The sequence below is a fragment of the Cladophialophora bantiana genome (assembly GCF_000835475.1).
Source record: "Cladophialophora bantiana CBS 173.52 unplaced genomic scaffold supercont1.4, whole genome shotgun sequence".
Taxonomy (NCBI): Eukaryota; Fungi; Ascomycota; class Eurotiomycetes; order Chaetothyriales; family Herpotrichiellaceae; genus Cladophialophora; species Cladophialophora bantiana.
Genome location: NW_015971578.1, coordinates 2022023 through 2038232, shown reverse-complemented (window position 1 = coordinate 2038232; position 16210 = coordinate 2022023). Strand labels below are relative to the sequence as shown.

Genomic DNA, 16210 nt, shown 5'->3' with positions numbered 1-16210 from the left:
TTGAGCCCCTCCAAATGGCGAGGCTGGGATGTCGAATTCGGCCTAGTTAGCCCCACACTTCTTATTACTCCACATTTCCCCGATTTCTCGTGCAGCCTACGAGCTTCTCGGGTACAACGAGGCGCATATTGTCGAGATAGATTTCAACGCCCAGCCCAATGAATGACCATCTCGTGGGAGTACATGGCTGGTGGTATTTCTCTCGGCTTGAATTGGCTGAAAGGGACCAGCTTTCTCATCTGAGTGGGAAGCGAGCTTCAGAGTGAGGTTGTCAATCTCAGGAAGCTCCTCACCCAAGACAGTCGCCTACCCATTGGAACCGGCCACAAAAGGGTGCATAGTTGAGGTCTTCACCCACAATGATATTCGAGTCAGAATACCATGTCGACATCCCTGACACCGACTTGCTGACGTTTCTCTTCTCGCGGACGCCGTTCAAGGACACCGATCCCATATGGATCAACCCGGCAAATCCAAGCAACCATGTCACGCTCGCCAAAGCCCGCGACTTAACACATCAAATCGGTCAAGGATATCGAGATCTCGGCATCGGCGCCACCCGGGGAGCCGATAAGGACATTGTGCTCTCGTACATTGAGAACCAGGTCATGGTTGCTCCCAACAACCTGGGAGTGATATGTGCAGGCGGCATTCACGCAACTTGCTCTGTGACTGCGACGGCGTTTGAACTGGCGAGGCAGATCCGGTTGAGTAGCCCCAAGATCTTGATTTGTTCGCCGCAGACCAGGAAAGCGGCTGAGGAGGCCATCGATCAGTCCGGGGTCGACGGCACTCAGCTTGTGATGATGGTTTCTGAGAAGTTGGACATTGTGGATGTGAGTGGCAAGTCGATCATCAGTGATCGTAGACTGGCATGGCAGAGGATCACGGACCCGGCTATTCTCGAAAGGACGCCTGCTTGTCTGGTCTATTCCAGCGGCACGACCGGCAACCCAAAAGGTGAGTCGACGCGCAACTATGGCTCTCTCAACAATGGCTGGTCTGGGTTTTTAACATCCGGGAACCCCAGGCGTCGTAATCACGCACTCCAATATCGTCGCAAACCTCTGCCAAATGGCCTTTCACTTCGACCACTTCGCCCAAAAAGCAATCTCAGACGGCATCTATCTGCGCATGCCGGGAGTCATGCAAAACGCCGTTGCCGTCGGAATCTTCGTTCAGAATATGATGTGCCTACAGTGTGGCATGCAGGTGTACATGTTTCCCAAGTACGACTTCCCCACGCTGATGTCAAGCATTAAAAAGTTTCAGTTATCTGCTTGCTTCATTGTCCCCGCGATTTGGAACCGGGTGGTGCAAGAGTGCACAAGAGAGGATTTGGCATCAATCAGGTTTGCTATGAGTGGTGCTTCGCCACTGCCGTTGCCGCTACAGTTGAAGGTCCACGATATGTTGCCTGATGGCGTGGTGTTGCGGGTCAATTGGGGAATGACGGAGACGGTTACTGCGGCGTCCCAACCGAACGTCACAGAAGTCGACAGAGAAGGAAGCTCGGGCAGGCTATTACCAAATATTCAAGCCGTTATCATCAGTCCTGAGGGGAAGAAGTTGGGCCATAAAGAGCCGGGAGAATTGTGCATCAAAGGTAAGCAAACCACAGGCGCTTCCATCATATTATTCATATCGACATTTCTCATTGACTGTGAGCAGGACCAAACATCATCAAGGAATATTTCAACAACCCCGAAGCCACGCGCGCTGCATATACGAGTGATGGCTGGTTTCACACAGGGGACATTGCGTATTTCGATACGGACGGCAAGTTATTCATAGTCGGTCGATCAAAGGAACTGCTCAAGTACAAGTCCTTCCAAGTGAGTCCGACCGAAGTCGAGTCTGTTTTGGGCCAGTTACCCGGGATTTCAGACGTCGGCGTCATTGGAGTGTCCGACGGGGAGGGCAATGACCTTCCCCGAGCATACATTGTCAGGTCTGAGAAAGGAAAGACCGCAGGGCTGTCAGAGAAGGATGTCCATGACTTTTTGAACCCGAGGGTGAGTAACTACAAGAGACTGAGAGGAGGAGTGCGGTTTGTGGAAGAGATACCAAGGAACCTGAACCAGAAGATCATGAGGAATGTGCTGAAGGAGTGGGTCGAGAAGGAAACGGGGGAGCGGTCGAATTTTCGGGCTCGATTATAGTCTATAGAGAGATAGACTGATAGAAGCATCTCAACAGTGAGATGAGGGAAAAAACTCACGACAATCTCGACCAAGTTCCTCGGCGTGGTTTAGACTTGCCGTAGAACTTGTGGATGGGTTATCAAAACACCAAAAACCGACTATCTCTGCCGAGATGAAGTTTGTTGAAATAGGATTCGCCGCGCTGCAATCAATACCTCAGATTCATTTTTCACGATATCAACCAAGCTCATCACATCCTCCAGCCTTGCCTAGAAGCTGCTCTTAAGTCCATTGAACAAGCTTCAGTCCTACTAGCTACCCATGGATTTCCCGCCTGGTTCAACGCTCTCAAATATGTCAGTCTTCGGCCCCGTCGACGCCAGCGCCTACGACAATATCGAGGATACAGCCCTGTGGATGCGCACCACGACTCGTCATAGGCACCAAGAGGTGGTCGTGGCGCTGAAAAACGGCCCCGGCGGTTAAAAAGACCATCTGCCTTACTCCCCTCAACGTCATTCTGGTCTTTACCGTGGGCGATGAGGACACTCATACCCAACACGTCCGCACGGTCCTACAGATGCGCCAAGACAACGATATGAAGACCGATCTCCCGGCTTGTGTATTCAGCGCACTAGACGCGGAAAAGGCCGGATCCAGGTTCGAGAAGGTCCGCTCGGGAGACAACAGAGCGCTCATAGTAGTTGATCTTGGTGTTCCACCTCGTCAGAGAAGGATTTCAAGGAAATGGCGATATAGGACATACGCAGTGCGCAGCGATGGACTACCCACACAAAGTACTTCCACAGGCAACGGCTCCGCCATCGGGGCATTCGACGTGAGGCTCTCCACATCGTGCTCAGCGAGGCTGCACTAGACTATTTTGGGAATTTGGAGAAAGGGAGAGGTTCGATGGGAGCGGGGTGGGAGAAGCTTCCCGGCATTTCTTCTATCCCCACAATACGCCTACCCAGAGTTGGTCCTGCTTCAAGCAGGGGTAAATCCTCCGAGGGGGATGCATGCATGCATCTTGAATGGAAACATGTGGGGTTCATCCTCATTCGTCAACCGAAAATGGAAGAAAGGCAACGACAGTTGCAAGGGCGCCTCATGTCTTGGATGACATCCATATCCCGCCCCTTTGAAAGACACCCGAAAACTAAGGGCCAATTCTTCACGAGTCGAATATCCTGTCATCAACCGCCCGTGATCCTGTCTTTCCGAGGATTCAGAAGCTATGGACCCAACCAAGTTCGGAGTCTCTTCGATTCCCCTGAACCACGCCCCCTACGGGCCCATCGCGGACGACAAACTCAAAGGCTTGAACCAGGGGAAGGTCGCCCTCGTCACAGGTGGAGCGAGAGGTAGGAAATAGACCTTGCAGAAAACCCAAGAGCTCTAGAAAGGCAGTTTCCGCCACCCAGAGGAGGCGGATCTCGCTGACAATGTGCGCAATCACTATTCAGGAATCGGACGGGCAATATCAGGGAAACTGGCCTTATCTGGCGCCAATGTCGCGATATTAGACCTCCTGGAACACGAACTTGCAGAAAGCAAAGCCCTGTGCGAGTCATTTGGGGTCAAAGTCAAGACTTATGTGGCTGATGTTACGGACGTGGACGGCTTGAGGGCCGCGTTGAAGCGGGCGGAGGAGGACCTAGGACCGATTGAGTGAGTGAGTTTCGCATTCGCCCCGGCATTTTGATCTGGGACTCCAGTTATGGATCGTTTCCACGCGGCGCGGGATACAGGCCTGCTGACATTTTTGAACCCATAACGCACAGTATTCTAGTCAATAACGCCGGAGTATCTCCCGGAAAACCACAGTGGATGGAAAGCTTTGAGGATTTCTGGAGGACGATCGAGATCAATTTCAAGAGTGTAGGTTCTTAATGTTCACGCACATTACGCAGATCACATCACCCGTTCCCCGGCACGAAAAGCCGTGTTCCAGACAACCTCAAGGCAAGACTGACGCCGAGACAATGCATTACATAGGCAATGGTCACCACCTGGGCTCTGCTCCCCAAACTACGCGAAAGGAAATCCGGGGTCATTATCAACATCGCCTCTCGCGCCGCAACAGTCGACTTCCCCTTTGCCGTCGGCTACAATTCTTCCAAGGCCGCCGTGGCCCGAGCGACCTCGACTTTGCAGGAAGAAATCGAACTGGACGGATTGGGCGACGGGATTCAGATGTATGCGCTGCATCCAGGGGGCGTACCTACCGCCATGTCGAAATGTAAGTCCCGTTGTTCCTCAAGCCGCCCTTCTTTTCCATGCGATGTGGCGGGCAGGAAGGGGACCAAGCCCCTCTAGGTGTCTTGAATAGGAGAGCATGCTAACCGAGAACCTCCTCCAAAACTAGCCGAAGTCCGCATGGACCTCCTCGAGAAGTACCCGTCTCTCACACAGCACGGGACGGACTTCCAGGCCCTCTTCAAAGATCCTCCGGAATTGTGCGGCGCGACGTGCGCGTATCTGGCGGCCGGGAAAGCAAAGGAATTGAGAGGCATGTACTGGGACTGTAGGCAGGACATCGAGCGAGTGGTCGGGTATGGGCGGGAGAGGCTGATGAAGGAGGGCAAGTACGTGCTCAAGATTGATTTCGTCGAGGGCTACGAAAATGAGCCGTAACAAATGTGAACGCCAACTGGCGGTGAAACAGCAAGTTGGGATGAGGAGGAGGAGGAGGAGGAGGAGGAGGAGGAGGAGGAGAGAAACATTTAGACATGCGGAACAAGAGTACCTCAACGTATCATTCGAGCAATTTTCTCGGGCGTTCAAAGCTGTTCGTTTGGTTCAATTGCCGCTCGGCTTGGGATATCAATAAGTCGTCTGGAAACTCGCCTCCATTTTGCCACCGGATCGCATTATGTCTTTCTATCTTCACATACCCCCTTCAGCTCCAGCATGGTCAGTTTCCAGGTGTAACCACTTCAATGCATTATGCTTGTGCCAGAAATATCGGTACTTCTTGCCGAAGATGTACATCGGCACCCCAAGCAGGCACAAGAACCCAGTAATCCCTGCCATGGTCCCTGCCATCTCGACAGCCCCATGTTGTGTGTACCAGTCAATGACATAGTTTGTAAGCCTGTCTATCCGTCAGTTTACGGGATATCACTGGCAGGGGAAGAAATAAGTGACTGACCCATAGAAGAAGAAGTTTTTGAATACCCTGCGACGCGTCTGTTAGCTAGTCCCAGGTGGTGAAGGTTTCACGTAACAGAAGGAGTTGCCAGAAGACGAGGGGCGCTCACATGTTCATAATAAACAATTCGGTGCTATTCTGGCGATAAGCGTCAAGAGCCCACTGTGTCGCAAAGCTAGCAATTATGGTCATTCCGAACAGAATGACTCCCCAAATGAAGCAGATCAAGTAGATATTCTCAAAGTTCTTGACAGCGTAGGCCCAGCCAACCAGGCCGGCAACCGAGCATATCCCACCAAGGCTGACAGGCAGGAGTGCAAATTCCGGCTCATAGACGCCGTTGTTTCGACGCGACATCGTTTTGACGAGCGGCTCTGAGACCACAAATGAAAAGACTGCACCCAATAGCCCGCCGATGAACGGCCCTGCTGACATGTATCCCACAGAGGCGGAGGACATGAGGTAGGGAGGCGAAGCGAAGATGACACCTGAGAGAATTGCCACAGCCACATACCAAGCAATAATGACTCCTGTCATCAAGACCTGATAGAGCGCTCCCAAGTTGAGGAGGATTGCAACCGAGGCTATGGCCATTTTGATGACGGAATCTTCCACAAAGGTACCGTTATAGAGGGCGAGTTCTTGGATGAAGGTTTTTGGCGGCGGTATCGATTCCACCGACGTTTGAGTGGTATTGGTCATTGTTTTCTCCAAATCAGTGTTTGCCCCGACCGTGGTTGCACCGGTCGGTCGCTCCAAGTGATGTGCCGCTCGCGACTCAACGGTTGCAAGCTTTTCCAGGTTTTCCTCGGAGCCGGCCGTGTCGATTTCGTATATGGCTTTGCGTCGATACATTGTCTCGGGACAGTAAAAGATTACTAGGACCGTTTGGAGCGCTGCAAACGGTATGTAGATATGGAAGTTGTAGTGCCAGCCAAGATGATCAGTGATCACGCCGGCAATAATGGAGATTCCGTTGGATATGGCAGCCAAAAGGAATATGATGACAGCAACTCGTGGCCCTCTCTCATGGACGAAAAACATGTCGCCAATGGACGCCACCGCGAGAGACTCGTACGCAGCGATGCCGATTCCTTGAAGAACCCGACCTGACAGCAGCGTGTTGTAGCCCGACGCTACTTCGGAGACGATGATTCCGATTGTGCCGATCAAAGATGAGAAAACGTACATGGGTCGTTTGCCGTATTTTCGACCCAGGGCAGAGGCGAACGGACCCATGGCCCCTGTCGCGAGGAGAGAATAGCCGGAAAGTTTGGCGATATCGGTTGGAGAGCGATTGAGATCCAGGGAGATTTGAATGATGCCAGCATTGAGAATCGGTCCCTGCACAGCTTGTCAGTCAGAGCCACATTTTCGAGCTCCTGAACATCGCCTACCGGAACTACGCCGTGGATGATCACGCCAAAGAAAATAATCGCCAGCACGATATGCTTCTTGAGAGACGACCAGTTCAATGGATCGTTTGGGTCCTCGGAAGGCTGTGGTGCCAAAACAATATGAGCATTCTTCCCTGTTCCATGTTTCAAACGACCCGTCTGATGCTCAGAATGGGCAGCTTGCTGGTCCAGAAGGACAGTTCCTGGAACGTGCGCAGTGGTGTTCGCCTCCAACACGCCGAACCCCATCGTTGCTTTATGTCGTTTGCAATGGTTCGAGGGCGATGGTGTTGCAGATTCCGACCACAAGAAGCTCTTTGAGATGCTCCGAACCTCAAACCAAGCTCCCGGACTGGACTGTATATCAAGAATTTGGGGCAGAGTGGAGAGAGCCTTGTCGAAAATCCGGGGGGCCCAATTCTCAAAACCTGGGGAATATCCCTACCCCACCTTTCCTCATTGGACCAATCCAATGTCTGTTCGTGGTTAGGCCTTACCATGACCCGTTCTCGTCTCCTTTGCCCAGGCCAGCACAAGCCCAACTCGAGAAACCTGGAGTCTGCCATGATCTAGCCCCCTGTGTTGGAGACAAGAGCTTCGAAGCGAACAGGTCATGTGTGATTGTATTGGCCGAGCGGTATGAATAGACCGGGCGTCGTCCAGGGCAAGAGTGACCATGCACTTGGCGTTCCTCGTGGCTAGAAACGACAGGCGACGCGGCAGCTTCCAAGAGTGGCAGCCTATGCAAAGTTGAAGACCCTCCTGGCCACATGATACGAGAGATAAGTTGGAGCAAGCTAAATGCCCGCCCCTCGGAAACGAGTCCCACGCTCTGTAGGTCGGGGAAGAGTCTCGCAGCCTTGCGTGAGGGCCAAAACTTCAGGCTTTCGTTGACTAGAGATAGGTAGGAACATTCCTTCTCCAACGGAGAGATGACTGAACCAGGGTTCTAATGGTGTACTTGAGAAGAAGCTCGTCTTGGGCGAGACGGGGTTTTTATCCGATCGAAGGCGCTGGAGAAGCTCGGGCAGACGGGGAGAAACTGATAGAGAGCTGGTACGAGGGAACTGTCTGGAGACTCGATGGAGATTGGTTCGAAACTTTCAGCGCATCTTTCTTTCTCTCTAATAGATGCCCGGAATGATTCTCCACCTAACGCGTTTGCAGTAGCGCTCCCAGTCTTTTCCATACTTCTTCCGACACTTCTCTTCATCCCTCATTTCTCTATGTACAAGCAGGACGCCAAAATATATAACATAGAAGTATGTAAAAATCATTCCCCAGCCGCGTGCGTCTCCTTGTACCACCTCCCTGGTCACACTGCCGGTGACAGGACTCTGATACTTGTTGATGATGTATCCTGCAACTCCTGTCGGGAGAGAATAGCTCCAGGACATGATCCAATCACCCAAATAGTTGATATGTCGCGCACGACCCCACCAACCAGACACTAGAAGCTTGGAGCCGGACTCGGTGGTCATGGTTTCGAGGTGGGAGACGCGGGGGTCGTTGGGATTGGTACGGAATCGGTTTTTCTCATTGTTTGCCCCCCGAAAGATGTAGTATCCCAGACCTTGAACACCCAGGACGCCAGCAATGCCGCTAATTCCAAGGGTCAACGGATAAACGGCGAGATAGCGTGCTTGTAGGCTGTACAGGAATGGAACCCAGGTCAGGTCGCCGAAAGCGAGCATGTAGCCGAAACCGTCGGTTGTCACGTCCATGGTAGTCAGAATGGCTGGCTCCATGTAAAGGGCGTCCATGACATATAGCGATTGAAAAAAGGTGATCAGAATGATCGAATCGCTGACAAATCCATGTACTTTGTATTGATGGACAACGAATGCAAGGTCGAGAATGATCCAGCCTAGCAAACCTGGTCTCATCTCGTTGAAGACTTTGATGTCAATCACTTGACCGCCAGCTATGGGGATCCAACGCGGCAGGGTGACGCGTGGGTTCAGCTCACGACCGATGAAGAAGTCATATAGCATATTCCCCGTGTGCCCTCCTTTGGCCAGCTCCCTGTTCTCCGGGTTTGGTTGACCTGGCTTGGGGACGTTGAACGACGCCAGATAGACATAGACGGCTTGAGCACAGGAAACGAGGAGGTTTGCAGTAGCAACTTGGGGCAGATTGTCCCAGATGAAATCCCAGACCACAAAGCTGGTACCTTGAACTGCGGTGCCAATGCCAAGTCCGGCAAGCATGAGGACAGCGGAGTTGAAGGCGTTGAACTTGTAATGGTGTCTTCCACCCGTGCTCAGCTGTGTGCCGTCAACCTCTTCGCCCGGCAGAAACAACTGGAGAGCCACGCTGAGGCCATAATATGCCAGAACCCACAGAATGACGTTCGGATCGAACAACCCCATGAGCCCATTCTCCGGCCAGGGTGTCTGTCTCTTCAATTTCTCCAGGGTCAAGGTTCTCAGATCCAGCAAGGCAGGTGCAGGGCAGCCCGAGACGTCGTTGCAGAGGAAGATGGTGGCGTAGATGAGGATCGGAAGGCCGAAGACGATCCCAGCAGCTCCCAGACTGCACAAGCATCAATACAGGGGCATTCCGAAACGGTCATGGATTGCAGCAACTTACGGTCCTCCGAATTCATAGCCATGCTTTTCCTCTGGTGCTGTATCCGCCTTTGATTTGACAGTCATATTGGACAGGTTTGCAACGGCGTTCGCTGCAGACCCAAGCAGACCCGGCAGAAGGGGAGTACAAGAAGACAGAGGAAAGGTCAGAGAATGCAGAGAGGGAGAACAGAGATCAAACGAGGGACATTCTATTGAGAGATTGTAGCAGGGAAGAAAAAGTGACAGGGCCGGGATGTCGACCAGCCGAATGAGATCATGACCGGCAAGCTGGGCGCAGCCATCGCGCTGCGTGCTGCGGGTTACGCGTTGCGTGGTCGCGCCACGGAAAATGCTCCTTCGGCAGCTTGAACCTTCCCTGACCTTCTTCACCTTGATATGGAGGAGTTAAATGGAAATAATATCTCGAATGTGCCGAGTAATGGACCACGGTCTCGGTGTCTGGGGGGCCTGCCGCATGAGCGACATGTTTTGCAAGATGTGCATTCATTCCCGATGGCGTTGGGTTCTTTTTAGGCGACCGAAGTCGACGAGTCTGTGGCCTCTGCCCAACCCCGTGGATCCGCAGGAAACACGCAACGCACTGCACGCCCTCGTCCTTCCTTGCTCCTGCATCTCCTACTCGGTCCATCCGCCCATAATCTTACAGGCCCGCCGTGCAGCTGAGGCTTATGTTTGAAATTGTAGGCTGCCCTTGCGACTGCCCCTACGACTCCCCCTTTCGATCATTCTCTCTTCATCTCAATCCAGAACCAACGTACCAACTGGTTGTGCCGAGTATTGTGTGCAGCATTCACTTGCATTGCGCCGGCCGGGTGACTGGTTCCAACTCGCCATCTTGGTCCATTTCTTCCAGATCATCCAGAGCAACTCTCAATAGGCCTCTGCCTTCCAATCTCCTATACCACTGACCAGCCATGTACCTCTCGACGTCTTTCGTCCTCCTCCTGTCATCATTACCCTCAAGTCTCGCCGCGACCGAATCGATACCCCCTCCGAAGCCATGTACCATCTACTCCCCTTCAACCGGCTCATTCTTCGACCTTCGCCCTCTACAATTGACCCTCGAGGGCACGAAGTACCAGGCCGCCAGTAACGAGTCGTACCACTCCAAAGGATTTGACTATCCCGCAAATTTCACCATGAATTTCTGTGGCCCAGTCGTGGAGAAGTTGGGAGATGTCGAGGGAATTCCTACTAGCAAACTGAGAAACATCTCGGCCTACTACAAGGACTCCCGCGGGGACATTTACAGCATTGGCCAGCAAAACGACCAGCCTCTCTTTCGGGGCAAGAAGCTCGTCCTCAATTACACCATGGGCTCGCCCTGTCCCGACCTCGACGAGGATGGTCACCCGATCGACTCGGACCTAGTTGCAAACAAAGTCAACAAGCGACGGAAATCGACCCTCCTGTCCTTCATCTGCGACACATCCCCCCTTCTCTCCACCCGTCCGGCTGTCGCCTTCCTTGGTTCTCCCGACCACTGTACCTACGTCTTTGAAGTCCGCTCTCGCTATGCTTGCGGTGGCACGACGCAGTCCGGAGAAAAGGGAACACTGGGACCTGGCGCAGTCTTTGGTCTGATCGCGGGCATTGCTCTACTAGTCTATCTCATTGGGGGGATCGTCTATCAGCGAAATGTACTGCATCAGAGGGGTTGGAGGCAATTGCCAAACCATGCAATGTGGGCGAGTATCTTTGGCTTCTTCTCGGTATGTGTTTCCCCTTCTTTCCTCTCTGCTTGTCCACTCAGCTGTGTCATGTTCCCTTACACACTGTGCAATCTACAGAGACCCTTCTTCTGTGGGCCGCGTCGAAAGCGTTATGCGTCTGCTACAAGAGATTACGATTGGAAGTCGGACCTGCCTTGACTACCCGCGGCTAACCTCATGATTCCGTCTGTGAATATAGGATATGTTTGTTATCCTGTTCTCCTCATGCACCCAAAGGATGCCTGGGGGACTCACCCAACTATTCGCCGGTCGACGAGGCTACCACCGCGTGGGCGTCGATGAACGGGGACACGGACGAGGCCGCACCGCAGACGACGAAAATAGGTTGATTGACCAGCTCGACGAAGAGTGGGAAGATTGAGCAAGTCCACAAAAGTAAATTGTGTTATTGCACTTCCCAAAACATCAGACTTGCCGTGCTCCCGTGCCTGTGAGACTGGTAGCAAACATATACTGCCCAGACTCCCGGCTGCGCAAAGATCAATGTCCACGCGAAGCGAATCGAACTTTTACCCTGCAACCAAGGGACAGTCCCCGGTCGAGTCGCTCCACATAATCATCACACTAGGGTCAATCTTTCTCGGTTTTGCTCGGTCGACCCTGGAGACTGTCCACTTCATGTGTTGCCCGAATTTTGCTCTCCACCAAATTGTCCACCAACATCACTTCCTCCTTGGCCAAGGTCACTCAAATCCATCCCATCCAACGCGGTATTTCCAAATTCCTCCATCCCACTGGCTCCGAAATTTGGTGGTTCAATATTAAACGGCAACAACCATGCCGAGGAACTCGTGTCCATCCCCCCTGTCCCTCCTCCTGCGAAGGGATCATTAAATCCGTACGTCGTGAGATCGAGTTGATCCCAAGGATTGGTACTCCCATAGTTTCCCACCGAAGGCGAGTTGAGATTGTTGAGTCCTGAGGAAGTGTTTTGGTTGCCGCTATTATTGCCCGTGCCGGCAGGGTCCATGCCGGCGTATGCGGCGCCAAAGACCATCTGTCTATCAATTGCCGGCAAGGTGGATATGAAATGGAGGCTGTTGTAGTGTGGCGATGTCGGGGAGCCACCGTAGGTGTAAGGGTCCGGGAATTGAGCGTTCTGGTACAGCGATGGAGATGTTATGTCGAAGCTCGAAAGATCAAAAGGTTGATTGAGGTTAAGGCTCAGGCTGAGATCGGCACTTGTGGTTGGGAGACGCTGTCCAGGCAGTTGTTGGGACGTCGATTGCCGTCTTTGCGAGTCCTTCCCAGCACCGCTTCCCGTACCGGCTCCAGCTCCAGCTCCAGCCCCAGCTCCGGCGGTAGCGGCCGCGGCAGAACTTGATGATGTGTCGCCCTTCCCCTTTTCTCCCTTCCCTTCTTTATCCATCTTCTTGTTCTCCGCCACACTTTTTCCCCTTCTCCTTGGAATCTTCTTGCCTCTTCCAGCCAAGCCACTACCGTCATCAGCTTTAGACGGCGGACTCAGACTCGCGAAAAACTCTTCGACTGACTGTAAATCACTTCTCTGGGACATGACTGCCTCCGCGCCGCCCTGGGCGTGTTCGCTGCGGTACTCCAGATGCGACTTTTCCCATTCACTTTCGGAGACACCGTGAGGGTACTTATCGAACCAGTCGCCGTATTGAAACATCGTTTTAGATTTGTCCTGTTCCGATTTCGGTTTGTTAGGGTCAGCAGGAGTGTCAGAGCGGGAAGGCGGGTTCGTGTTGGAAGTGAGCGCCGCGGTCGCATCCAAGTCCATCGGCGTGTGCGTCCCGCTCCCTCCTGTGGCGGAGGAATGTCTGCGCAAGAGGTTCACACCAGAACCGGAAATTCCATTCGATCCCGGTCGAGCCTGGGCGTGACGAAGTGTGGCGTCGGCGAAAGCGCGATAAATATCCTTCACCGACTCGGCCATGTAATGAAACATGCCCCAATACCGTTTCATCCTGGTGAGGTATTTGTAGTTATGCCTTAAATTCTCCTTGCTCTGTTGCTCGAGCGCGGAGTTCTTGGAGAATATCCCCCAAACGTGCACTGTTGCGGCAGCATATGCACAGTACCCTGCAAAGGGAACGGTCAAAGTGTGGCCCGTCGAGTCGGCGATGAGTTTGCTGATAAGCGAAGCGGATTCGAGGACAATGTTGGCCGAAGTTGTGAGGAAAGCTTTGGGCATGCCTTGTTGGGTGTAGTAGTGATGATGGGGTCTATGGCTGGGTTGGGTGGGAATAGCGAAGCGGTGGAGAAAGAGGGAGGTTTGCGCGAGGACGATATGAAGAAAGAGATATTGGTTCGCGAGACGTTCGGAGATGTGTGTAGCGAAGTTTTCCGAGGTGTAGGTTATGTCGTCCGGAAGGGACGATTTCAACTGGGAGATTTGCCGTTGTAAAGTGGCGAATTGGGATAAGGGGTCCCATATAGGATGGGGATCTTTTTCCTTACCCCCTAGGTTGAGATACTTGACGATGCGTTTCCAGAGGACCACGGCACGGACGATGTACGCTGCGACCCCCATGTTTGATTTTGCCTCTGCGGCGGCGTCTCCCACGGTGTTATCGAGCGACGATTTACTGTTGGACATGGGGACGTTGCCGTACAAATCTTCCGTGGGACCGGGGACCTCCATTTGGAAATGCGATTCTTTGATTGGCAGTTGGATTTGGTAGTAGTCTTCGTTGAGGAAGGAGGGACGTTCAGTACCAGACGAGTTGAATGTGTCCATCAGGTAACAAGCCCACATTGTTCGACGGCGGATTTCTCGATCTGTAAAGGAGAGTTCGGGTGGCTTGGGGCCTTTCTTGTTCTCGTTTGAATTCGCGATTTGGTTTCGACCGAGGGGATCGTGGTCGAGTTCGCGGTGCAATTGCAAAGCATACCCCATTCGCATGGCCTGCCCGCCAAACGACCACGACAATCCGCCCTCACAGGTTCCAAAGTAGTGGAGACCCAACATAAGCATTGCTGTGAGAATGGTGATGTTGGGCTCATAGTGACGTTTCTCCACGATCCGTCTAGCGGGAGTCGCCCACTGTTCTCCACGGAGAAACGCCGGTTCCGTGCTAACTTGCGGATGGGTCGAGAAGCGTGCGGAAATGGCACACACGGCCAAGATAAGGACTGGTGGGATTGTTCCAGCTTTCAATTTGCGCATGAAACTGGGCTTATGCAGAAGGAGGTAGGATTGACCATAGACGCAGTCAAAGAAAACTTCGGCGAGATGTTCTTGGATGTGTTGCGGCGGAAGAGACTCGGAGCCTTCGATAAAGAGCTTGTTCTCACCTTCGCGCTGTTTACGTAGCCCAGCCGTGGGGTCGAGCAAAGTAGATTTCTCTCGAGAACTTCGCCAGTCGTTGAGTTCTTGTGTGAAAGCCTCGTCTGCGGAGCGCTTCTTGGGCTGGTCTTTGTCCTTTTTCGGAGCCTGTCCCGGGAGAGGGGGACGGACTGATCCACGGCCAGTGGCGCCCAAATCTGGGAGTTCGTCCTTTGGGATGACTCGAATCACACGGTCTTCCATCCTTTTCAGTCGCTTGTCCAACATGGCCATGTAGTCCGTCCGAGGTGCCGCTTTTCTGGTCGTGACTTTGTAGACGCAGGGTATCCGAGCACGCAGACAATGTTTGCAAGCCGGCTTTTCGCCCGAACATCTGATCTTCTTTCGGCGACAAGCAATACAGGCGAGCGGCAAGCGTTTCCTCTCCTTGCCTGCTTTCGTCTTTAACTCGCTCCATGCTGGCGGCTTTCCCTCGTCAGCCGGCTTTTTGTTTTCCTGCTCAGCGGTGCTGGGTGGTTTTCTTGGTGACGAGTCTGCGTTACTGGGTGGCTGATTGCCGGAGTTGGGCGCCCATTGACTCAACGCGACGGCGCCAAAAAGATCATGGTCAAAGGCTGAATCGATGCTAGCTAAACTGGCGCGATGTTGAGGGCTGGGAATTTTGCCCGACACATAACCCACCATGGAGCCTCGACCCGGGAAACCCTGGCCGTGGCTCAAGCGAACGTCTGGCGGAGCATCAATGCCACTGTTGCTGCTACCATGAGGACTCCCACCAAAGGGAAAGTTGAAATCAATGGAACCGGGAGATGATGTGTCGAAGACGGATGTGTTAGACTGAGGTTGAGCGAAATTGTCGCCGCGGGGGTTACGTGCATCCGACATGATATAGGCGGAACTCGAAAGTAGGTTACTTCGCTGTTCGCCTCGAGGCTGGCCTAGTTGGTTTGATGAACTCGACATGATGCAAAGCGCGTGGAGAAGAGCCAAATAATGGATGACGGCATGTCCTCAAGTTGAGATGACAGCTTTACACGCGCCACATTGTCAGACTGGCGGAAGGCAGAGGAGCCGAGGTTGCAACAATAGCGTAGACCAGGTTGATGAGAAGTCAGTGCGTCCAAGCAGGCCTGGGCGGGGATCAGACTAGATGGGATGCACTCATTGCCCGCGGCTCCAAAGGACAAGGCTGAAGAAGGGGGATGTTGGTAATAAGATAGTGAAAGGTGTAGTAGGCAGTTTGATGGCGAAGTCCGACGGGTTGCGAAAATGTGGGAAAGTGAGAAGCGGGTCAGCGACTCAGCGGTCCAAGTGTGGATTCGCCCGTGGCGTCTCCCCAAAATGGGGGGAAAGGCGCCCCCGGGGTATTAGCAAGTTAATTTTTTTTTATTTGAAAGAGAACCCTTCGATTGCTGTGCTTGTAGATCGCCGGGGCATCTGACCAGAGGATGAAGAAGGCCTAGACCTTTGCAGCAATGATGTTGATTGAGGGGCGTTTAGCCACCGTCGAGCTGGGGGATTCTGGTGGAAATTCTCTGCTCTCCTGGTGCCAAGCTACCAACGATCTTTCAACACTCTGTGACTTGTGAGAAAGACAGGCTTATTGCGGGAGAATGAGGAAGGAGGATAAGGATGCCGCAGGAGTCGAGAGTCGAGAGTCGAGGGAGGGTCACGGGAGGAAGGTCGAGTCGAGGGTCGCGGGTCGAATAGGCTAAATGAACTAGTCGCCCATCAAGTCTTGGACCTCGTAGTGGCACACAGTGGGTTCCAGATTCCATGGCGGCCTTCACCCGGTGCCAGTTGTCAGTTGGTTGCTCCGCTGGAAACAAAGAGGCACCGCCACAGTGGGAGAATATTTTAGAGGCAGGGCCGGCCACCGCAGGAAAGCGAGTGGCTGGCAGGATGGTGGTGGTGGTGGCGGTGGTGGTGATGTCT

General features: G+C 53.2%; 6 protein-coding genes across 6 annotated transcripts; 3 read left to right on the top strand and 3 right to left on the bottom strand.

The window, feature by feature from the left end:
- Positions 1-359: 359 nt before the first annotated feature.
- On the top strand, positions 360-2162 carry Z519_03512 (uncharacterized protein; the record flags this gene model as incomplete). Its single annotated transcript, XM_016761262.1, has 3 exons — positions 360-960; positions 1031-1606; positions 1672-2162. The coding sequence occupies 3 exons, from the start codon at positions 360-362 to the stop codon at positions 2160-2162; spliced, it is 1668 nt and encodes a 555-aa protein (XP_016623112.1).
- A 1219-nt stretch (positions 2163-3381) lies between these two features.
- Z519_03511 (uncharacterized protein) lies at positions 3382-4781 on the top strand (the record flags this gene model as incomplete). The annotated part of the gene is made up of 5 exons (XM_016761261.1): positions 3382-3508; positions 3611-3815; positions 3929-4025; positions 4143-4386; positions 4513-4781. 5 exons carry the CDS (start codon positions 3382-3384, stop codon positions 4779-4781), a joined length of 942 nt encoding a protein of 313 aa, XP_016623111.1.
- A 252-nt stretch (positions 4782-5033) lies between these two features.
- Positions 5034-6944, bottom strand: Z519_03510 (uncharacterized protein; the record flags this gene model as incomplete). Its single annotated transcript, XM_016761260.1, has 4 exons — positions 5034-5241; positions 5299-5325; positions 5408-6642; positions 6696-6944. 4 exons carry the CDS (start codon positions 6942-6944, stop codon positions 5034-5036), a joined length of 1719 nt encoding a protein of 572 aa, XP_016623110.1.
- Positions 6945-7819: 875 nt separating this feature from the next.
- Z519_03509 (uncharacterized protein) lies at positions 7820-9352 on the bottom strand (the record flags this gene model as incomplete). The annotated part of the gene is made up of 2 exons (XM_016761259.1): positions 7820-9230; positions 9288-9352. 2 exons carry the CDS (start codon positions 9350-9352, stop codon positions 7820-7822), a joined length of 1476 nt encoding a protein of 491 aa, XP_016623109.1.
- Positions 9353-10203: 851 nt separating this feature from the next.
- On the top strand, positions 10204-11383 carry Z519_03508 (uncharacterized protein; the record flags this gene model as incomplete). The annotated part of the gene is made up of 2 exons (XM_016761258.1): positions 10204-11001; positions 11201-11383. 2 exons carry the CDS (start codon positions 10204-10206, stop codon positions 11381-11383), a joined length of 981 nt encoding a protein of 326 aa, XP_016623108.1.
- A 255-nt stretch (positions 11384-11638) lies between these two features.
- Positions 11639-15160, bottom strand: Z519_03507 (uncharacterized protein; the record flags this gene model as incomplete). Its single annotated transcript, XM_016761257.1, has 1 exon — positions 11639-15160. One exon carries the CDS (start codon positions 15158-15160, stop codon positions 11639-11641), a length of 3522 nt encoding a protein of 1173 aa, XP_016623107.1.
- Between the last annotated feature and the right edge of the window lie 1050 nt (positions 15161-16210).